The sequence below is a fragment of the Carassius auratus genome, chromosome 23 (assembly GCF_003368295.1).
Source record: "Carassius auratus strain Wakin chromosome 23, ASM336829v1, whole genome shotgun sequence".
NCBI lineage: Eukaryota > Metazoa > Chordata > Actinopteri > Cypriniformes > Cyprinidae > Carassius > Carassius auratus.
In genome coordinates, this window is record NC_039265.1 from 14,907,967 (window position 1) to 14,932,163 (window position 24,197).

Consider the following 24,197-nt stretch of genomic DNA (forward strand, 5'->3'; position numbering starts at 1 on the left):
GTTTAATGTCTCTTTGAGAAGGAACTGTAAGCAACAAACCTTCATCATCATCAACTCTCTTTTTTAAAACCGCAACGAATACAAAGTCATTTAGCCAATTTGCTAAATAAATTATTAATATACTTTGAGAAAAAGAGTAGTATGTAAAAAGTATGAAAAAAGCCAGTCAAAAGACGTATCAATCACTTATTGTCAATCACTGGTTTGTGGCGTCTTTATCCTGGGGATTATTAAATTAACAAATGAAGCAGACAGATGATAAACTTTACAAAAAAATTAAATTAGCTGATAAAGAAACAGATAAAGATAGGGAGCTAATAATGTTTACTACATCACTTTGAGTCTAAATGATGCAATATATTTTATTTATTATTTATTTATTCAAGCGTGAATAGAATTGCTGTCATCATTAGTCCTTTGTAAGCTATATAATAGCTGTATTGGATGTATGAGTAGCCTTTTATTCAATCTAATAAGAGTTGGTTGTGGAAAAAACAAGTCTCTTGAGGTCGCCTCAGCAGTGAAATCAGTTTCCAGAACTGCCGCAGCCTGGAATGTGTCGATCTCGCGTCACGTGACCCCAGATCCAAAATGGCCGCGTCGGTGTTTTGACGAATAATACTTTTGTGTTTGTTTCATTCTTAACAGAAAGCGAAGATAACCCTTCCTGATCGAAAAAAAACAGCCACGCACGTTTGATGTTTTAATATAAAGATTCAAATTAGACAATCACAAGCCCATTTATATTTGTTTTATGGTTCAGAGTATGCACTTTTGGTGTTTATAAGAAAGCTAGCTGACTGGCTAGCAACACAATTAAGCTGAAAATTAAAAGAAAGGCAATGGAGCAGCTCAGTCCTGAAGAGGTGAGGCTATTTTCAAACAGTTTAATGTATTTCTAGTCGAAACTGTTTCTGTTATGGCATGAATTGTGTGTTTTGTTAAAGGCTTATTGGCTTGTCATTGTCACCTTTTTCAATCGCAGTAATGATGGGATAAGCTAACAGGACACCGGCGAATTAACAGCTCAGTATATCCAGATTGGGAATATGAGGCTATGTGATGAATCTCATTTTGTGACACTAAACCGCCGATATAGAAGCGAATTAAATGAAAATATGGAGGTTATTTTCCAGTCAGCTCGTTAGCAAGTGATACGTTTGACAAACTGCATCTGCCACAAGCCTCGATCATCTGCTTCTTTCAAATTCTTTATTTCCACAATTAAAATAACATCCTTGTCGTTTTCAGTCGCTGGGGAGCGTGTAACCAGTTTGCAAGTTAACATTTATTTTGTTTAGATTTTCTTCACTGGGAATCCAAAATGGCTGAAAGACTGTCGTGTCAAGAAGTAAAAATAATTTTGGACCAGATGTTTGCTCAATTTAACTTACAGTCGTGATAAAATGTACAATTATCTAGGTTACCTTTGACAAGGGTATGCATTTGACCAAATTGCATCAGGTTTAGAAACTGACATCATGCGCAACAAGCTTTTGTCAGGCGTCAGGTCAATGTATTTATCATGGGGTCAGCTGTTGACGCTTAAAATCTTTGGTTTAACTCGAAAAAACGTAGTATTTTACGGTAAAATTTATTGCAAGTGCAATTTATCCCATAAAGCTATTGGTTTCAGGGTTTGGATATTGTTATTTGGCTCTGGTGGAAATTGCTGTATGCCACTGGTGTGTATTTACAGTCAGGGCTTTGTGTTTATTTGTTCTACTGTAAATTAAGACCAAACTCTTCCCAGCTCTGACCTGAAAAACAGCTTAAACCAGTCTATGCAGGTTTGCTGGTCTCACGTTTGAGCTGATCAGGCTTGGAGAACAGCTAAGACCAGCAAACCATCTTAAGCTGGTTCAAAACTGTTTTTCATCAGCCGTCTTATATTCATCAAAACTAATAATCGATAATTTATTGATCAAAATAGATATACAGAATAGATAATTAAAGCAATTTTGAGTTTTAAAAGGGTCCCATTATGCTTGTTCACTTTTTCAACTTTAGGTAGTCTGTAATGTTGCTGTTGGAGCAGAGAAAAACTTGTGCAAAGTTACAAATCTAAAAGTGCACTTTAAAAAGAGATATTTTATTGAACATAAATCACTTTTCAAAAACTACAAAGAACGACTTGTTTAAACTACAGCGCATATTTTCCGGGATTTGTGATGTCACAAAGATCGACAAATGGGACGAGACTTGGTTGAGCTCCACTAAAGAAGTACTAAAAATACTCAAAATACTTCCCTACTTAAGGCGGACAATGGTTACAATACAATCATTCGGCTTTAAATCATGCTCAAATTGATTTAATTTTGATGCAATATTTAGATTGAAGCTGGCAGACGGCTATGGTAAGGGGCATGACGTTTCCTGACCAGATGCAGAGTGAAGCCAATCACAACACACACTGGCCCAGCTAACCAATCACAGCACATTTTGTATTTCAGAAGGCGGGCCTTCATTTGATACAGGAACTATTCGAGCCGTTCATGCAAGACTAGGGAGAGAGGTGTTGTAATAATGTAAAATATGAGAAAAATAATGTGTTTTTCGAAAAACTTAGTATTAGAGCCTGTTCTAGTACACACCCAAAACAAAAAAATCAATACTTCGTAAAAAAAAAAAAAAAAAAAAAAAGCGCAATCGGACCCCTTTAAATCATAAATAATTGTAAATGTCAACCATTTACCTGGGATTTTAATTTCAACCAGAGCTCCTATACATTTTCAAAATAAGCTGCAATACTGATGGTCTTAACAATTCCATGTAACTGAAATAATACTCAATGAAATGTGAGTTGCAGAAACATTATGTCTGTGAACTGAGGTTCATCATCCTTTGCTAATTAAAACTGGTTTTTGTCCTTTGTTTTTTTGGCAATTTTGATTCATTCAGTCATGCATTAAAATCCTTGTCATTTCACTTACAGTATTTGCTGTGGAATCTGAGGCTTTCTCCATCTCACTGAAATGACTCATTCAGCTGTGTAGAGCTGATTTGTCACTGCTGAAAATAATGATGCTTTAGGACTTTAAATAGATTCTACTGTTTGCCTTAAAAACGTCTCAATTGATGCATAGAAATTCCCTCTTTGCTGTTAAAGGTCTGCTCTTGTGTTTATTTACTAAGAGCAGTTAATGTCATCAGACTGTAACTATTGCTCATTATTGATTTGTAATTAGATTCAACTGTAATTAATCTGCCCTGTTTAGATCCGTCGAAGGCGACTGGCCCGGTTAGCTGGAGGGCAGACATCACAGCCCAGCACCCCCCTCAGCACCCCTTTGACATCCCCACAGAGAGAGACTCCTCCAGGGCCCTTGCCCGGGCCCTCCGGGGCCTCACCACACCCTGTCCCACCAGCTCCATCTCACACTCTGGGCCTAAATGCCCAAAATGTCACCCCTGCCACCTCTCCTATGGGGGCCTCGGGTAAGTGCTGTGCTGAGTTTATCATTCAAAAACAATCAGTGAGGATGTATTGAATTGATTTAAAGTGACAGCAAAGGAGATTAGAATGTTGCAGAATATATTAATTTCAAATAAATGCTGTTCTTTTGAACTATATATGCATCAAAGGATTCTGGAATAAATGTATCAATTTCCACAAAAATATTACGCAGCACAACACTTTTTTTTTTACTACACTGATAATAAGAAATGTTTCCAGAGCAACAAATCATCATTTTAGAATGATTTCTGAAGGATCACGTGAATCGATGACTGGAGTAATGTAGTGCTGGCAAATGATTAATGGCATCCAAAATAAAAGTTTTAGTTTGCATAATACATGTGTATTGTTTATATTTAATATGCATATATAAATACACACACACATAAAGTATATATTTTGAGTAAAAATTGATAGCCTGAATGCACTGTAAGTCGCTTTGGATAAAAGCGTCTGCTTAATGCATTATTTATTTATTTATATATACACACACATTAATATATTTACATTCTCATATTTTATATTATGTATAAATACATTTGAAATATAAAAAAAATTCTTAAATATACATGTATGTGGTTGTATTTATAAATACATAAGAAATATACACACACGTCATGTACAAAAACGTTTATTTTGGATGCGATTATAGTTTGGCAGCACTAGAGTAATGGATGCTGAAAATTCAGCTTTACCATTGCAGGAATAAATTACATTTTACAATAGAAAGCAATTTTTAAATGTAATAACATGGAACAATTTTACTGTTTTAAATGTATGAAAAATTGCATTATTAATAACACAAAAGCACAATTATTATTGAACCCAAACTTGATAAACTTGATAATGATAACGTTTCTTTGAGAGAATAAAATGCTAAAGTCTTACTTTCGGAACATGGGAATTTCCCTTATTTTAATTTTTACAAATGCAAAGCAGATTGCTTTCAGATGCAGCCTTTGTGTTTAGGGGAATTTATGAAGGCATGAAACATGATTTTTGTAGTTTGCACCTGACTAGATCAATAAATGCTGTTGTAAAAAGAGTTATCCACTAGGTTGCAGGCAGCTCTCCTGCAGTGTTCCAATTTATTCTATTCAGTGTTATTAACTGTAAAAATTGGGTATTTTATGGACACACAGTGCATTTGAGCTGACAGATGCGAGTAGTATTGGATATAATATTGAAGGTCTAAGTGGCCCTTTTCTAATCTTGTGTGGATGAAGCTTTAATACTCCAGCTATATAGCATTAGTTGTTTGTACTTCACTGTAGTGATTGAATCAATGGCCTTGTTTGAAAGATTTTTCTGATTAGTGTTAATCAAGGTAAATGATTTTTGGCTCACTGCGTCATGCCGTGGAGAAATTGCACAGTCATAGGGGTGGGACAGCCTTGGCCAGGGTTTAAATAAGGACACACAGACAGGCACGATTGAGGTTTTTTTCTTGCTGTGCCATAGCCACTTTTTTTGTTAAATGTCAGTGTGCCATGTGATTCCTCTTTAGTTTCATTTTTACAGTCTAAGGACAGTTGGTCTTTTATTGTCTTGTAGATGAGCTGTAAAACGTCTGTTATTTCATGCTGTATTATATATTGAGACAGAAATCATCACATCCAAATTAAGCTGTATTGGTTAATTTTGGATGATGCTAATTTATTTCTTATTCTCTCGTATTCATTTTAGTTTGTATCACACATTCAGAACAAGTTTTGCTTGTTTTTTTTTTCTTTTTGGTGTTTGACACTGATCTACTGTTCATTTAAAAAGCATTTCAGGTAAAGTCTTGATGATTGCATGCTTAATTACCTTGAAGCCTTGCTAAACTGAAATGGGGATTGAATAAGTGTTTTGAGCTGGTGTGTGTTGTCTTGTTCCCACACTACTATGCATTATTCTAGGTCTTTCAGCACATCAAATCCACAGTTACATAAAAAGCTGTTCGAGCAAAAGTCTGCTCTTTGTTGTAACTTCTCTCTGGAACGTACATCATTGAGATGTAATCAATCATAAGACAGAAACCAGGTCCAGTGCATTCACTCCTCAGTTAATATCCGTTAAACATTCAGGTTAGGTTTGTTGTTGACCTCTAACCCCAAGTAATACATGATTGCTATTAATCCATCCCAAATAGATTTTTTTGTTTAATATTTGAGTCTTGGCCGATTTTTAATGTTGTAATGTAATGTTTAAACATTATATCTCTAAAGAAATTTCAAATGCCATTTTGAAAATCTCCCATTGCCTTATATTGACAGAATTTCTAGCAATATAAATGTAACCAACATTAATAATGATGTTAATGTAGTTATTGCATTCTTAATTGTAATTGGTCATCTTTATAACATAGATTTGATTATCAAATTAGGATTAATCGTGCCTTTCTGTATTTCTTTAACCACGTTTTGCATTGAAGCATTAAAGTGGTAGTCATATTTAGCAAAATTTTAGAGAATATTTGCAGACCAGAAAAGATCTGCAAAAGGTCGATTGTTAATAGTGTAGCTATGTGTGAAGCACAGCTGACACAGAAGTCACTTTCAAAACAAGCAGCTTTCTGTTGGTCAACATGGCAAAATCACTTGACCAATCCGAAGGTGATGCAAAGGCTATATGAGGAAGTCTTTTGTCCTGACATGAAATTCTTTAAAGTGTGATTTCTAGTTGACTGGAAGTGACTGGATTTTGTTTGTTGACTAGGGCTGCATAAGTTGGGAAAAAAATCTAATTGCATGTTTGTTTTTTGTTTTTATACAATTTAAAATTTGATAAAAAAAAAAAAAAAAAAAAAAAAAAAACAGGTTTGCTGTGCTTGTTTTAGGGCTTTATAATTAGGCCAAAATATTGTAATTTTACATCATTAAAATTCTTAATGAACACAATAATGATCCTAACAACGACACTGATTGATTTACCGGTAATTCATAGACTCTTTTAAAATTTACATTTATTCACTGTTCTGCAATGATATACGCTTCAGAAATTGCTGATGTAGTTTTAGTTTTCCCCCCTCTAACTCTGTGCTTGTTTTCTGGGTAAAAGAGGTCCAGATTTCCAGTTTTGAGACAAGTGTTTTCCTTGGAAGATTTAGTGAGCCACATTCATTGCTTGTTGCGAATGTTCAAAACTAATGTTCTTGAACTATGTGGTTTGTATTCCAGCCAAGAACGTTTTAGAAAGTTTTTCTTGAGCTTGATTACAGCTTAGCCAATTCTTTCCATGACACAATCAGCAGGTTCGTTCTTCCTTTTGTGCTTTCCATTACTGTAGGGGTCGCTTACCGCAGCCAGAGCAGCGAAGGGGTCAGCTCTCTCTCCAGCTCTCCATCTAACAGTCTGGAGACGCAGTCCCAATATCTGTCCCGCTCCCAAAGCATGGACATTGACACAGCCTCCTGTGAGAAGAGGTGAGAGACAGCCGTGGACCTTTGTCCTCTCTGTACTCTAAATCAAAGATGGAGCATGACATAAGAGCTCAAACTGAGATTGTGCCGGAGATGAAGTATAGTATCTCACCTCAAGTAGTGTCTTTAATCTGAATATCTCTACTGTTGGATTGCAAATGCTTTTAGACTCCAGCCACATCATTTCTAAAGTGCATATAAAAATTAATACATACAGACGAAATGTATATATTAAGAAAACCTTCTCTATCATAAGCTACGTAGTCTTTGTATGTTCTATTGTACCTTTATAATATGCAGTGCTAAAGTTATATTGTTTGACAATTAAAGAGTTGAACTGCTACTTGAGCTAGATCTCATCTCTGTGGTCTTCAGCATGTCGCAAGTAGATGTGGACTCAGGAATTGAGAATATGGAGGTGGAAGACAGTGATCGCAGAGAGAAAAGGAACCCGGCTGAAAAGGTGACAAGATGCAATTACAAAAAGATAATTATTTTAGTTTAATGGCCAATAATGGATAAGGGGCATATTCTATTGTTATACTCTGTCTAAATAAAAAATACACGTTTAACAGGGTATTGGGGGTTTTAATAATGCACTTTGAGCCTTAGATGATAGCAAAGGTAATCTAAAAGTGCATGATAATGTTCTGTATTTTTGCAATATCCAATAAACAATGTGTTGGACAATGGGGTGGAGTCACAAAGTTTGAGAACCACCAATCTAAAGTATTGGTAAGTGACACGCTGAATTGATATTTGCAGGATTCCTCATCCAGTTCTGACGTCTCTGAAGATCAGGCTTTGCACCTCATCTGTAAGATCTTGCGTGTCTCTTGGAAGGAGCAGGACCATGATGTCATCTTCCTCCCCTCACTTGCTGCTGAATTCCAGAAGAACCCTAGGGATGGTATGGACAGAATGCAATAGAGGGTGTAAGACAGAGAATTCAGATTTTTCTGGAATTGATTTGCATTATGCTTTCTTCTACTAGTTTACTCTGACTTCAAAGACCTGATCGGACAGATTTTAATGGAGGCTCTAATGATGTCCACCCGATCACGTGACTGTAACCCATTCGCCAGCTTGACCGCCACATCTCAGCCAATTACCACTGCCAGATCCCCGGACCGTCACCTGACTCTCATTCCACCCTCCAGCCAGAGCGGCAGTCCCATGATACCCTGCGCTGGTTCATTTGGTGCCAGCTCTCTTTCCAGGCAAGTGTGAAAGCTGACAAACTCTCCTTTTAAAGAGAGTTATGAATCCAACTACATTGGTGGCCAAAACTAATTAAGACTTTAAATGTTTTTAACTGAAGACTCTTATGTTCCCAAAGATTGCATTAATTAGAATGCATTTAAAATATACAGTTAAAACTGAAATAGTGTTAATCTTTTATTTTAATATTTTTTAAATGTAATTTATTCCAGTGATGGCAATGCAGAATTCAGAGGCTGTTACTCCACTCTTCACCGTCACATGATCCTTCAGAAATCATTATAATGTGTTGATTTGGTTCTCAGTTATTATTGTTCAGCAAAAACTCTTTTTAAAGTGCACCTATTATGCCCCTTTTTACAAGATGTAAAATTGGTCTTGGGTGTGTCCAGAATGTGTCTGTGAAGTCTCATCCCAAAATACCCAACAGATCATTTATTATAACAGCTGAAAAATTTCATTTTTGGGGTGTCTAAAAAAGATCTGTTCTGGAGTGTATCACCTTAAATGCAAATGAGCTAGATATTGAATATATTCAAACAGTTATTTTAAATCGTTGTAATATTACCATTTTTGCTGTATTTGTAACAAGAAATGCAGCCTTGGGAAACAAAAGAGACTTCTTTCGAAGAAAAAAAAAAAATCATGATTCTAAACTTTTGGCCGCCAGTGCACATATCCACCTACACCCCTTGGTCTCATATTCTTGATTTCTCTTTAAATTTCCCCCTTTCTTTCTGTGTTCCCACCTTCATTTTCTTCAATGTCTTTGTTGTTTTCAGTCTTTATGGTTGTAGCCCTAACCCACTCGCTCTGAGCTCTGCCAGAATGAGTGCTCCATCTGTCCCACTGGCTTCTGCAGCCGCCCTCCCGGTTCCCCCAAGTCCTCCTGTCTCTCGCCCTCCCACCAGCCTTCCAACTCCCTCTCCATCCGCCCCTCTGCCCATCTCCCAGAGATACAGGCCCTACTCCCTTAGCTCATCCATCCCCATAAGCCCTAGCCCCAGATCTACTCCATCTGGTATGCTTACGCCCCCTACAACTTCAGCTATACCCTCCAGCCCTTCCCCCAGACACCATAGCACCCAAACCTCCATGCCTTTCCCCATCCTCCCCAGCTCTCCCAGTACTATGGCCAGAAGGACTGCCCTAGCCGCCCGGATGCCCTCTAGGTACCTTTTACACCCTGTTAGATGTGAAGTTGTATCTTTGCAGTCTTTGTGTTTTTATTCAGTCTATCTGTCTGCTTCCATTCACACACCGCGGCCACACCAGCCCTTTTTCCCTCCTCTTCTTCGCCCTGTCCGACTTGCCTCAGGACAGCAGTGATGAAGAGCTGGAGGAGGAAGAGGAGGATTTTTCAAGGGTTCAGTTTGGGTCCAGGTATCAGTGCCAACGTGTGTTGCATGCTTCAGCGTGCTGCCTGGCCACTAACAACAGCCCACGGTGCCCAATGTTGGCACCGCAACGGGCAATGAATGACACCAAATATTGATCATGTGATCTCATCAGATTGACAAATTTAGCTTTTCTATGGACGGAGCTTTGCTGTCAGCTCAAATTTTGTTCATTGCACAAAGTTTTTTTTAGACCCATTCAGCTCCCGGCAGAAATGTGAGCCAGCAGACTTTAAACTCCCACACAGGACGTGTGTGCTGGATAACAGTGTTGGTGGAGGACTGATTGTTGGGCGATCGGTTAATGCTAGCTGACTGTGTAACAGAACTAATGAGAGCAAGAAGCCTGCCGTGGAGTGTTGTCTCACCCTAGAGTTCACTAATGCATGCCGTCTCATGACCAAACACCTGCAGGGGGATGCAAGTATTAGAGGCCTGCTTTTGTTGTCCTCTAGTCATACGTTTTGCCATCATTTACTCATGGTATTAACATCTGTCTAATGATAAATGGTCGGCGCTGAATACAGGTGTAAACTGATTCCAAAACGTTTTGTGTTTCAGTCACTCGAATCACAGTAGTAGGAAGAATTGTCATTCTATCATATTTTGTATATTTATGCATTCATGTGAAAACCTGGAAATATCTTCTTTTTTTTCTCAAGCTAGAAAAAAAAATCATGAGAAAATAACATGATATTAAAATTTGTATAGTAAAGTTTAAATGCAAAATTTGTCCTGTTGGAGACTTTTGTACATCTTAACTACCATTCAAAAGTTTTGGGGTCGATAAGATGTTTTTGAAAGTCTTTAATGCTGCTTACCCAGACTGCATTTATTCAATCGAAATATAGTAAACTATGGAGGCCTGTTTCCGCCACTGAAAAGGGCATTGTGAAAGGCTTTTTTTATCTCAAAATATCTCACTTTTTTCACACCGTTGTGTAGGGATGTAACGATTAATCGCAAGCCGGTTGAAAATCGATTTAAATATGTGATGATTTCAATTGGTTGAGATGCTAAACAAATCGCGATTCAGTTAGGGGTAGGAATTTATATAAATGTATGTCTGAGTGAAACTTTCTGTCTTCAGAAAAGTTTAGATAATATTTTTTTATTTTCATCTTGTCTCTGTATTATGCATATTAAAGTTCATAAGTGCTGCGCTGCTTTGTTTAGAGTGGGAACCAAGGAAATGCTTTAAGCGCCACCTACTGGCAGAGAGTGATTCTGCATCTTGTTCAGCTCATCTGCTGTTAGCATTAATATGCGAGTGCTATATTAGTATATTATTATAGTATTAAAATTTTACAAAGAAACATTCAGCATTTTGTCCAAGCATTAATAAAAGGACAAATTTAATTTAGAATTTGTATTAAATCTCATTTTGTTAAAAGTCGTGAATCGAATCGTGAAATCCAAATCGTGAAATCCAAATCGTCAATCGAATCGTGACTTGAGTGAATCATTACATCCCTACGATTGTGAGTTAATGTCTCAAAATTCTGAGAAAACTTAGGTAGCAAATTTAAAGAAACAAGAAACATAACTAATTGTTATAAATTTTGAAAATGGTTATGCTGCTTTATATATATATATATATATATATATATATATATATATATATATATATATATATATATATATATATATATATATATATATATATATATATTAGTGCTGTCAATCGATTAAAAAAAATTAACTAATTAATCGCACAATTTTTTAAAATTAATCGCGATTAATCGCAATTAAAAGACTGAAACTTTTTGGATATGTAAATGTAAAATGTAAATAATTAATGTAAACTCAAGACAAAGAAACTATTTAAATTCAAAATATGATTGTTTATTGGAATTTTTGTTTAACTTGTAACACAGATTTTCTCATGTAAACAACATACCTGCAATAAACCATCAATATCCTCCAAATTAACTGTTGGCTTGAAAGCCATATTTATTACAGAAATAAAAACACAGGCATGTAAGTACCATTTGAATTTCAAAACAATCAATGCCAATAAAAAACAAAAATGATTTCTGTTATGTTGAATTCTAAGTGGACTGCAAAAAAATTCCAAAGTATAGTCATTGCCAGTGCTTTAAGTGGGCCGGTATGCACTGGTACTCAGTACCGCCACTTCCAAATATAGCTCTTGAGCGTACTGCCACCTCTCCGTGCGCCCAGAACGTGCTTGTAGCGTACCAGTACGCTCATCTGGACATCTGTTTTAATAGAGGTTTTAATCTTTTACCTGCACTGCCGATTTTCAGAGCGCCCTTCACAATGCAAGCTTCCTAATTCATCCCACCCAGAGCAGAAACTACATTACCCATTCACCCTTAAGTTATACAAGTGAATAGCGCGTGTGTCGCTTTTCCCACTGTTAAGTGTCAACAACTCAACGTGGCCGGAGAAGGTGTGTGAAACTCGTTGTGAGTTATACTAAAGCAAAATCTTGAGTATTTATTGTCTGATAAACATTAAAAACTGTCTGCGGAGGTTGAGTCGTCCTGCAGCCCCCGCTGGCTGTTCATTGGCTGCAGCATCTTTTTTCTAAGTTCTAAAAAAATACCGTAGACGGCAAGGCACAAATTTAGATATTCATTTATCTAATTAATCTATAGCCTATGCACAAAGACAATATGATCTTTTTGTCCCCTTTTTGATTTAAAGCTTGATGAAGAGAGAGAGCGCAAGTTGCTGCAGCTGAGGGGGACAGTGATGCACGCGTACAGGAGTGATTGACAGTTCGCGGCACTGTGTACAAAAAATACTCGTTTAAGCTTATTAACGTTAGCGTTACAGAAAGGTCTGATTTACGCACTGTTACAGTCATTGTTTTTTTTTTTTTTTTTAAACAATGACATTTGAGTTCATGATTTTAATGTTGCTGTTTCTTGTGGCAGATTGAAGAGTAATCCGGCAGAGTTTTATACTGAAACTTTCCGTCTAAAAGTCCTTCCTTGGTCTTATCCATATTTCTTTGCACGTTGAACACACATAGGCCACAACTGGAAATAAAAAAAAAACTGCAACCGCGTTAATTGCGTTATTTTTTTTTAACGCGTTAAATATTTCAAATTAATCGAATGCGTTAACGCGCTAATTTTGACAGCACTAATATATATATATATATATATATATATATATATATATATATATATATATATGTATATATATATATATATATAAAATGTATATATATATATATATATATATAAAATGTATATATATGTGTGTGTATATATATATATACAATTAAAAAAATAATAATTTGTGTGTGTGTAAACCATGATACATTGACTTTTAATCAGTTAAATGTGTCTCTGTTGAATAAAAGAAATTTTAAATAAAAACTCTTACTGACCTCAAACTTTTGAATAGTAATGCAAAATGATCACCAAACACAGCTTGCGTTGTGAGGTTGGCTTGTTCTAACCATTGCTTAAAATGGAGATAAACCTTCATTTATATCTGATGTCATAGCAGTTCTAAAGATTGTTATTTTGAAAGCTTGGTGGCTAGAGAAAAAGGGAAACATTTAATTAAGAAAGACATCTTCTTGGTGGCTAAAGCTATGTGGTTTTAGTAATTTACTCAGTTTGGGTTTTTCCCCAGAAGGTTCATCTACACTCTGCAACCGTTTTATCAAAGGCAGTATTTAATATTCTCTCTTTCTCTCTCTAGCCTGGGCGCATCCGGAGGGGGGATGGCTGGTGACTCAGGTAGTGACCGCTTTACCATTGAGTCCTGTAAAGAGACCGAGATGCTCAACTACCTCATCGAGCGTTTTGACAGTGTGGGAATGGAAGAGAGGAAGGCCCCAAAGGTAGCTGTTGATGAACACTGTAGATGCATTTCTACAAAATGTATTCTGTACTCAGGCAATAAAATTATATTTTCTGGTATAACAAGCATTACAAGAAATTAATTGGTTACTTTAGCCTTTCATGAGGAGACATTTGTCAGTAGGTCAGAACAGAGGTGGACGTGTTGAGCAGGTGAAAGTGAAAGACATGTCTTGTCAAGCCTAGGGTAATTCCCACTTTGGTATGAGTCTTTTGTGTTGTTCTCATTTATCACCCTGTCTACAGTAGACATGATGCTCTTATTATAATCAATTAAGCGACCAGAAGAGTTTGCTAGAGCATGTTGCTTCATGAACAGCCTGTTTTAGTTTCTAGCACAGTTTCAACACCATTATCTGTCTGTGCAAAATAAACAAGTTACTTAAGTGAAAACGAAGTTAACTTACTTTTTTATTTTTTTTATTATTTAATTTTGCAATTAATTTTAATAAGGCTGCATGTAAAGCCAGATTGTGTGGTGTTTATGGCATTTTATATGAAAATATAAACAATATAATTATAATTGCAAAGAAAATAAATCTTTTCTCATTATTCAGCCATTTAGCTTCAAGCTCTGGGAGTTTGGTCTATGTTCAGACACAGTGTTATTCACATGCTTTTCTTTTTCAGATGTGCAGCCAGCCAGCTGTCAGTCAGCTGCTTAGCAACATTCGATCCCAGTGCATTTCCCATGCTGCTCTAGTGCTTCAAGGTGCCCTCACACAGGCCAGGTCAGTCACAACAGCCTTTTTCAATGCATTCTGAAGGTTTTTGAAGGCATTTCCACATTAGAACTCTTAAGTGTTTGACCTTTGTTTCGTATAGTATAGTACACACAATAGTTTGTTTCGGTCCAAACTCAAGTGCTCGCCAATTTTTTTTTTTTTGCAGTGCTACACAGTTTGTACAAATGAAACAATGTAATATGTCTCTTAAAGTATAAGTGTTTTTGATAGCCGCCTGTTTATGCAGAAATTGATTTCAGGAAGCACCTTCATTCTGTATGTGTTAAGCTTTCTCCTCTTCATTCGTTGCTTGGCTACAAAACATTAAACATGATCTGCTGCTAATATAGCATTGGCGATGCAGACAAACAATGTGAAAAGAAGCCTCTGAGGAAGGAGAGCAAGGATCAAGCTCCATAGTCTGAACACGGACCTAGTTTGAGTTTGTTGCACATTTTGTCTGTCAGTTTGAATGCATACAAGTGTAATACAATTATGAATGAGATTGCCCCCTTTCTTTCTCTTTGCCCTTAAATAGGCCCCCTCTACAGCCCTCCCTGCTGGTTCCCTACATGCTGTGCCGGAACCTTCCGTATGGCTTCATCCAGGAGTTGGTGCGCATGACTCACCAGGAGGGGGAGGTGTTTAAACAGGTGGGAGTTGCAGCAGATTACAGAGACGGGCTGCATGCTGCGTCATATTACTTTTGAAGCTCAAGGGGTCTTTACTATTGATGCTAAGCTCCTAGTGGTATTAAACATATTTTTAAGTGGTTCGTTCGTTTGTTTTTAGTAAGAATGGCTCAGGATTATTTATCACACATTAGGTTTTTTGGTTCCAGTTTGGACACTTTCGACCAGTGGTTCCCAAGCCTGGTCCTGGAGGCAGCCCAACATTGCACCTTTTGCATGTTTTCCTAATCAGACACACCGGATTCAAGTCATCAGTTCATTAGTAGCGACTTCAAGACTTGAAATTGGTGTGTCAGAGAAAGGAGACATGCAAAATGTATAGTGTTGGGGTGCCTCCAGGACCAGTGTTGGGAACTACTGCTTTAGGCCCTGTCACAAATGGCACCCTAAACCCTTGCGGTCTTCCTCTTCTTTTGTGACGTAATTCCACATTGACTGTTGGGTAGAAGTGCGGGGTCATCAGAAGTGTGTATCGAGGGCACATAATGGCTACAATCAGGGGCACTCGTGAGCAAGCCTTTGAACGATATAATTAGGAATGGAACACCCTACGGTCTCGTGGACTTAACGGTCATGCACACACAGCGGCCATTATAAGTCTGCAAGACCGAAAGTGCACATGAAGTGTTTCAATTGGGACAGGGCCTTAGACATTGCACATTAGATATTAACAATATCAGCATTTCATAAACAGAACTGGCACAAGCACACTTTATAAGCAAAAATTGCACATAAATATTAAAGGGTTAGTTCATTCAAAAATGTAAAATGTCATTGACTCGCCCTCATGTTGTTCCAAACCCGTAAGACCTTTGTTCATCTTTGGAACATGGTTTAAGATATTTTAGATTTAGTCCGAGAGCTTTCTGTCCCTCCATTGAAACTGTGTGAACGGTCTACGGTCCATGTCCAGAAAGGTAAGAAAAACATCATCAAAGTAGTCCATGTGACATCAGAGGGTCAGTTAGAATTTATTGAAGCATCGAAAATATATTTGGGTCCAAAAATAATAAAAAATTACAGCTTTATTCAGCATTGTCTTCTCTTCCGGGTCTGTTGTGAGTGTGTTCACAACACTGCAGTGCACAAAAGAATTCCTGAAGGGTCATGTGACACTTGAAGACTGGAATAATAGCTGCTGAAAGTTCAGCTTTGCCATCACAGGAATAAAATACTTGTGAATATAAATTCAAACTATTTTTTCAAGTGGTTAAATTGCAATGCATCAACTAAAAATTGCCTTAGGGTCAGATGTTTGAATGTCTTTCCAAAGTGGCCAAGTCAAGTTAGTTCATGGAAAAGGTATGGAATTTTTGTCCTTATTTGATCAGTTTTGTTTTTCTTTCAGATCTTTGTTCCCATTCTTCAAGGGCTTGCTTTAGCTGTAAAAGAATGTTCTTTTGACAGTGACAACTTCAAGTTCCCTTTGATGGTAAGAGACTGTTTATTCTTCCCCTAAATAGCATAAGACTGCATTATAAGGCATGTTAGGACCAAACAAGCTCCATTGATTTATATATAAACAGCGTTAGATATCTCTGGTATTCCAGACATGTTTCACATGGATTGCTCCTCTAGATCAGTGAAAGACTTTATAGGCTTTTGTTTTGTCAATGACTGATTTTATTGTTTTACAGGCTTTGGCTGAGCTCTGTGAAATCAAGTTTGGGAAGACTCACCCTGTATGCAATCTGGTAGGTTTGTAGGAGCTTAGGAATTCAAGTCAGTCAGATTATGCAGTCCACTGTTAATATTGTCTGTCTGCGTGTATTTTTAGATCACCTCTCTGCCATTGTGGTGTCCTGACCCGCTCAGTCCCGGGACAGGAAGAGAAATTCAAAGACTTTCCTTCCTTGGAGCGTTCTTTAGTCTTTCAGTGTTTGCTGAGGATGATGCAAGTCATTTTACTCCTTAAACATATAATACAAAAATTGATGCATTGATGAATGTTGACAGGAAAGTGGTTTATTTTTACATCCGTTTTGCTGTTCTGTAGACTAAAGTGGGAGACAAGTACTTCTCAGGCCCCGCCATCACAATGGAGAACACCCGAGTGGTCAGCCAGTCACTGCAACATTATCTGGAGTCTGCGAGGGTGAGCGCCCACCATACCTAAAAATCATAGATTTTTTTTAATGAGCTGCTTCAATATTGAGGGAATTTTCTTTTTATAGAGCAGGGGTGCAAGTGGAGGCTTCAGTTTTTGTTTTTTCTTAAATTATTATAAAAGTATAATTTCATGTGATTGCGGAAAGCCTAAGAATGTGCATTTTTTAAGTTGCAACTTTACATAAGAATTTATCATGGGGTTACATGTTTTCTCTAATAGAGCAAAAAGCTCCCTTTTCCCAGTTGTCATAGGTTTTTCACAGAATTAATAATAAAATAATTGAAATTAAGTTTGAATATTTTAAATTAAATACCATATTTTGTGGGGGGAAAATGTTCAGAATTGCACTGTGTTGTGGAAAATGCTTAAACACAAATTTATTGTTGAGCGTTATTGTCCAAAATAAATATACATGCAGATAAACTTCACCTCACCTATCTCTCTCATTCAGCTAAAATTCAGATGTGTGAATTTTGTGGATATTTCTTTATGCTTGGTAATCGGATTATAAATATTATTCATATCTAAATATAATATTACAATGCTGAGCGGTAAACCAGTTTTAATTACGGTGTATAAATTTGAAAAAAAAACTGCATATGCACATGTGGCTAAGCAACATAGACACCCGTCGTGAATTGTGAGGGAATCCCTATTAGCTGCAAACACTTCTGACTAATGGGTGGAGAATATTTAGAACCATTAATAACACACAAGCAATTCCTAAACTTGACAAGTAAACCATCTGTAAAAGGGCCGTTAACAGAGGACAGAGATGCCGAAGATGAACACAAAGAGGAGTAAATACAGTAGCAGGCAGAGCAAATTCCCTTCACCATGCTCAAAATATTGGATGAAAAATTCTAAATACTGATTTAGGGGCTTAAGTGACTGTCTCTGAGGGGACCCGAATGTCTTCAGGAAAATTTAGATGTTACTTTCTTTTCATCTTACCTTCATATAATGCATATTAATGTAGTATTTAAAAGCACAGCTCTGCTTTGTTTACAGCAGTAACCAGAGGAAACACTGTATTGCTACTGTTCCAGAAGCGCCATCTGCTGTCAAAAGAGTGAATTTGTGTTCTCATTCAGCCTGTGTAGAGATGTTTAATCTGTTTTGGCTACAGACTTATGAAATTATACAATCTAATTTATATCAAAAACTGCTCATGATACATATACCATGTTTGTTAGGATCATTATGCAGTGGTTCTGAACATCATAAACAATAAAACCGTCCTAAAAAATGTGATGCATTAAATTATTCCAATTATTAATCCAATTACTCCAAATAATAAAAAATAGACATAAAAACACTCAGCATAAATGAACATCCAAAATAAATAGATAGAATGCTGAAATTAGATTTAGTAAAGTATTTTGTAATTCTGAGTGTGTGCTGATTTTCAGGGAGATCTGTTTAAAATCCTGCACAACATCTTGTTGAACGGAGAGACAAGGGAAGCAGCTCTGAGCTACATGGCAGCTCTGGTGAATCGTAATGTGAAGAAGGCTCAAATGCAGGTATGTTTGCTCAAGTATGTGCTTCATTCTTTTTTATCTTATCGAGGTATTAATATTGACAGTTTCTTTGTGAATGTAAAAAAAAAAAGTCAAATTATTAAAAAATACAGTTTATAAGTGCAGTTTGATTATTTTCTCCTCCTTTTTTTCTTAGACCGATGATAAGCTGGTGTCCACAGACGGCTTCATGATGAACTTCCTGTGGGTGCTGCAGCAGCTCAGTATGAAGATCAAGCTGGACACAGTGGATCCTGTCTACATCTTCCACCCCAAGTGTCGGCTGAATATCAGCACAGAAGAGACCAGGCTCAATGCCACGATGGAGGACCTGAAGAGCTGGCTCTCTGAGCTGCGTGAGTGTGGGCTCTCTTCTGGGAAGAACAATTCACTTTAGACGCTCTGTTTGACTTCAGACAAGCCATTTACTGTTCCTTCCATTCCTCCACAGATGAAGACCCGTCCAAGTTCTCGGAGCCCAAGTTCCCTACAGAGTGCTTCTTCTTAACGCTTCACGCACATCATCTGTCCATCCTCCCGTGCTGTCGGCGCTACATAAGGAGGCTGAAGGCCATCAGGGATCTGAACAGGTGCTTTGCACAGATTCAGCTGTAAAAACAAACAATTTGTTACCAAAACCATGTTGAGTAACGGTCCACTGTGAAGTCTGCATTAGTACGAAAAGGTAGTGAAGTATGAAGATTAACTAGTTAAGGTGATCCTCAAAGTGGAACATCTTGCATTACTCATCGCTTATGTCAGATAGCCGTCATAGATATGATGTTCTTTGTCATGCTTTGTGAAAAAGCTCTTATTCTCTTTCTGATGAAAGAGAATTTACACAGTCTTCAGTCTAGATCCAGAACACCTGAGAAGAGATGATGCCGACCCCTCAGAGGACCTCAGTTGATGCTAACCCTGAAACAACATACAGAACTAACAAATATTGCTACTTACTATGCAATCACATTATAATTGCTGTTAATAGTGTTCATCGTTTGGTTGACTATGTCTTGTATAACTTTTTCTGAAAATTACTGTCATTTGCACATAAACTGATCACCACTTATAAGCTACTACTAAATATTGTAGGAACTAAGTTTTCTGTAAAGTTGCTTTGCAATGAATTGTATCGTAAAAAGCGCTATACAAATAAACTTGGAATTGAATTGAATTGATGAGACAGGCTAATCCTCCCTGTCCCAGTGCCTCTTGTAGAACTGTAGAGCAGTCATCTTAGTCCATAATGGCAGAATTATCAGCGCATGTGTTAGTGCTGCATCAGTGGCAATGATTCAAGTCCTACACATTCAGATAGAAGGCAGCTCACATTGTTTATTGGCCTCATGATGCCTGACAGATCACAACTGTGACCCCTGCTGTCTGCAGCATGTATAACATTTAGATGGGCCAATTATACTATTGGGAGATGTTTTTTTTTATGTAAGCTGTTAGAAGAGGTAATTTGCACAAGGCTGAATATGTGTGTGTGTGTGTGTGTGTGTGTGTGTGTGTGTGTGTTACAGAACTGTGGAAGAGCTGAAGAACAGTGAGAACCAGTGGAAGGATTCCCCATTGGCAAGTCGTCATCGAGAGATGCTGAAGAGATGTAAAACACAGCTGAAGGTGAATGCTGTTACCCTTTATTAATAAAAAAAATACTTGTTTATAAAAGTTTTTACATGCTTATGAAAAAAATGTTTTTCTTAAAATAGCAACTATCTATTATTATGCTTGAGAAATCAATTTCTATTGTTGAGATTAGGGCAGCAACAGCTAATTGATTTAAACAGAAAATCAAAGTAACCAATGATTCCTGTATTGATTATTAGTCAGATCTTTGCCCTGTGCAAAAAGAGGCTCTATTAGCTTTAAAGTACTGAACAGTGCATTTACTTACACTATTGTTCAAAAGCTTGGACTCCATAAGATTTGTTTTTGAAAGAAATCAATATTTTTAATTGATCAAAAGTGATGGTAAAGACATTACTGTCTTACTTACAAAAATGTAAGTTAAGTATCTCTTTTTCAAATAAATGCTTTACCTTTGAACTTTCTATTCAGCAAAACATCCTGAGATATGATGTATCATGGTTTCCACAAAACTATTACCATAAGCAGCACAGCTGTTTTCAACAGGGTAATAATAAATGTTTCATGAGCACAAAATCAGCATATTACTATGATTTCTCATAGAAATCTCTTCTCATGATTTCTGTTGATTTCTCTTTTCTTGTCCCACTCCAAAAATTCAGATGTGCCATCACAAGATTTTTTTTTTTAAATATACTGAATTAGAAATATTTTAATTTGTTTTGTTATAATATGTCTTTTTATTTTTTTACTATATTTTATCAAATAAATTCAGCCTTTGTTATTGCTAAACTGTGAATATTTAAATGGAACACGCACAGACCCTGAATGAATACTTTGTGTGTGTGTATATATAGAATATATGTTAGAGTAAAGAACATGCGTATTAAGTAAATGTCTGTGTGGACAGAAACTGGTGCGCTCTAAAGCCTGCGCAGACGCCGGGCTCCTGGACGAGAACCTGCTGCGCAGATGTCTGCAGTTCTTCAGTATGGTCATCCAGCTCATCTTGCGTATGGTGGAGCCTGCCTACCCACAGTCAGTTCACTTAAAATACACCTGACCTTACATCCTTTTAGTACGGTTAGTAGTCAAGATTGTTCTGTTCTGATTTCCTGTCTTTTATCACCTTGCAGCGTAACCCTGCCTCTGAACCCAGAAATCCCCAAAAGCTTTGCAGCACTGCCAGAGTTTTACATCGAAGATGTGGCCGAGTTCTTGCTTTTTATTGTGCAGTAAGTTTATGATAGTGCTGAAATAGGTGCATTGCAGTGTTAGAATCCAAATGTAGTTTTAGTGAAATGTGACTCTTTTTCTCATGATTTTTTTAGGTACTTTCCACAGGTTCTTTATGAGCCATGCACTGAAGACATTGTGACCTTCCTGGTGGTCTTCATTTGCAGTCAGAATTACATTAAGAACCCATACTTGATTGCCAAGCTGGTGGAGGTGCTGTTCGTCACCAACCCTGCGGTGCAGCCGCGCACTCAGCGCTTCTTTGAGGTGATGGAGAACCACCCACTGTCTGTCAATCAGCTTGTGCCAGCCCTCATGAAGTTCTACACCGGTAAAAGGCGGTCTAAAACATTTTTTCAAAGTCTGTACTATGCATTTAGATTTTTTTTGTGCTAAATGGGTGTGTTTTCTTAGACGTGGAGCACACTGGAGCCACAAGCGAGTTCTATGACAAGTTCACAATCCGTTACCACATCAGCACCATATTCAAAAGCCTTTGGCAAAACATTAACCACCAAGGCACCTTCCTGGAGGAGTTCAAGTGAGTTCACCAAAGATAATACTGTGTAAATTGAATTCGCCATGTGTGTATTTATTTTATACGTGTATGTTAATCATACCTTTTTTTCCTCTCTTTGCAGCTCTGGCAAACAGTTTGTGCGCTACATCAACATGCTAATTAACGATACAACTTTTCTGCTGGACGAGAGTTTGGAGTCTCTGAAACGCATCCATGAGATCCAGGAGGAGATGAAGAATAAAGAGCAGTGGGACCAGCTCCCCAGGGTCAGCACATACTGTATCACAACTTTACCAATAATTCCCTTACCTACCCTTTTAACTGCATTGTGTGTAATGGGTATAATGCGTTGTTGTGCAAGGGGAAAAAGCATTAGCATTAAGGCTAAAATGAAGGGGAGTGACTTTTAAAGGGAATGGTTGTGCTGGAGTGTTTCTACTTGCATTAACACTTTTTGTTCTCCAGTTCCAATCAGATCTAATTTCACGTGAAATGTTCTGATCCTCAGGAGCAGCAGCAGAGCCGACAGTCCCAGCTGACTCAGGATGAGAGAGTATCACGATCGTACCTGGCTTTAGCAACAGAGACAGTGGATATGTTCCATATCCTCACCAAACAGGTCCAGAAGCCCTTCCTCAGGCCTGTGAGTACATAAAAAACAACACATTGACATTATTGTGACGTTCAAAAGTTTAAGGACGGTTAGATTTAAAAAAATACTTTAGAAAAAAAAGTATTTCAAGCTTAACGAGGCTTAATTTTTGTTTTAACTCTTTAATGACCCCAGACTTTTGAACAGTAGCGTATGAGCAGATGAACAGGTTGTTTTATGAATAGAAGCTTTTAATAAACCTATACAAACAGACAGTTGTAGAAATATAACTTAAGGAACATTTCAACAGACAATAAAGAAATCCACTTTTAAGGAAGTGCCTACAAAAAAGGTAATTTAGGTTTGGTTAATGGGAAAAAGCATGAGGATTGTAATCTGCTGCTTGCCTGTAAATGAATCTCCCGTGCTCTGCTCTCTGCAGGGATTTAGCATTCAGGGAAAATTGAGCTGTGTGAGAGAGCACTCTTAATGACACTAACAGAGCAAATACTCTATTTGTAGGTTGTTGAAGATGCACAAAAATGATAACGTTCCTTGTTATGACGACTCGTTTATTTTCTGTCGTACTGAACAGGAACTGGGTCCTCGTCTGGCTGCCATGTTGAATTATAACCTGCAGCAGCTATGTGGGCCTAAATGTCGAGACTTGAAGGTGGAAAACCCAGAAAAATATGGTTTTGAGCCAAAGAAGCTCCTGGATCAGCTCACTGACATTTATCTGCAGCTGGACTGTGCCCGATTTGCTAAAGCCATTGCAGACGATCAGGTCTGTATTTGCCCAAGTTCATGCTGTTTGGTGCTTCGCAAGAAAAACATGGGATCAATTTCTTTTCTCTCTCTCTCACTTTTAGCGATCATACAGCAGGGAGCTGTTTGAGGAGGTCATTTCAAAAATGAGAAAAGCGGGCATAAAATCCACTATTGCTATTGAGAAATTCAAACTGCTGTTGGAGAAGGTGGAGGAGATAGTAGCCCGCAATTCTCAGTCTGAGATGGATTACAGTGATGCCCCAGATGAGTTTAAAGGTGAGAGTCATCAGGTTTTCATTTGGTGCTCAACATTGACAAATTATTGTGCTGCTTAATATTTTTGGGGAAACCTAGGGTTAAAAGAAAGTTCAACAGCATTTTAATTTGAAATATAATTTTTCTGTAGCATTATAAAGGTGTTTTTATCAGATGCAATGCATCCTCTGTCTACAGCAAATTGCTACAAATTGAATAGTTTTCATAGCTGATTGGAGTAAGTAACATTGACACCCCATCTAAACAGACCCACTGATGGACACTCTCATGACTGATCCCGTGCAACTTCCCTCTGGTAACATCATGGACCGAGCCATCATTCTGCGACACCTCCTGAACTCTCCCACTGACCCTTTCAACAGACAGCCTCTCACCGAGAGCATGCTGGAACCAGGTAACCACTAACACAGCTTTACAAAGACCGCATGAGCTGGCTCTTTCAGCGCTGCTGGCAAATGCACTTTTTTTAGACTGTGTAATGCTGACTCCATGCTTGTCTCTCTCTCTCCACAGTCCCAGAGCTGAAGAAGCGCATCCAGGCCTGGATGAGAGAGAAGCAGAGTGGCCGTGTTTGAGTGTTCTCAGTGAGCCAAGCTTGCCCCGCAGTTTAAATGTTTTCACCACGCTGGAAGTGAACTGAAGAGAGAGAAAGAGAAAAAAATATGACCCTACCTAAATGGTTCCCCCACCGTTATCGAGCCACTGACTTGAAAGGCTCATGGTTCAAAATTGAAACATAATAAAGTTTAGACTTTTGAAACATTTTGATTTTGCATTTGTATGTCTGCATACATACCAGTCTGAAAGGGTACGCAGTCTCACACCATAAAAGT

At 37.6% G+C, this 24,197-nt stretch overlaps 1 protein-coding gene across 2 annotated transcripts; it reads left to right on the plus strand.

The window, feature by feature from the left end:
* Positions 1-560: 560 nt before the first annotated feature.
* On the plus strand, positions 561-24,125 carry ube4b (ubiquitination factor E4B, UFD2 homolog (S. cerevisiae)). Of its 2 annotated transcripts, XM_026200026.1 has the most exons (29): positions 561-866; positions 3,219-3,438; positions 6,728-6,863; positions 7,236-7,323; positions 7,626-7,770; positions 7,855-8,080; positions 8,864-9,253; positions 9,357-9,464; positions 13,166-13,307; positions 13,957-14,057; positions 14,590-14,704; positions 16,092-16,175; positions 16,381-16,437; positions 16,521-16,637; positions 16,740-16,838; positions 18,266-18,379; positions 18,534-18,732; positions 18,828-18,966; positions 19,903-20,002; positions 20,880-21,007; positions 21,106-21,204; positions 21,301-21,536; positions 21,620-21,746; positions 21,847-21,991; positions 22,234-22,368; positions 22,913-23,104; positions 23,190-23,364; positions 23,612-23,758; positions 23,878-24,125. In XM_026200026.1, the coding sequence occupies exons 1-29, from the start codon at positions 843-845 to the stop codon at positions 23,937-23,939; spliced, it is 4,050 nt and encodes a 1,349-aa protein (XP_026055811.1). In that variant the 5' UTR covers positions 561-842; the 3' UTR covers positions 23,940-24,125. The 2 variants fall into 2 exon arrangements, with proteins under 2 accessions (XP_026055811.1, XP_026055812.1); XM_026200027.1 differs by lacking the exons at positions 8,864-9,253; positions 9,357-9,464 and having other exon boundaries at positions 562-866.
* The last annotated feature ends 72 nt before the right edge of the window (positions 24,126-24,197 follow it).

What these genes read in the sequence shown, in the direction of transcription:
- ube4b (XM_026200026.1), top strand. Translation starts at nt 843, where the DNA reads ATGGAGCAGCTCAGTCCTGAAGAG. An exon ending in GGTGCCAGCTCTCTTTCCAG is followed by an intron (nt 8,081 to 8,863) that starts GCAAGTGTGAAA and finishes TGTTGTTTTCAG; the next exon opens with TCTTTATGGTTGTAGCCCTA. An exon ending in AAGAGAGGAAGGCCCCAAAG is followed by an intron (nt 13,308 to 13,956) that starts GTAGCTGTTGAT and finishes TTTCTTTTTCAG; the next exon opens with ATGTGCAGCCAGCCAGCTGT.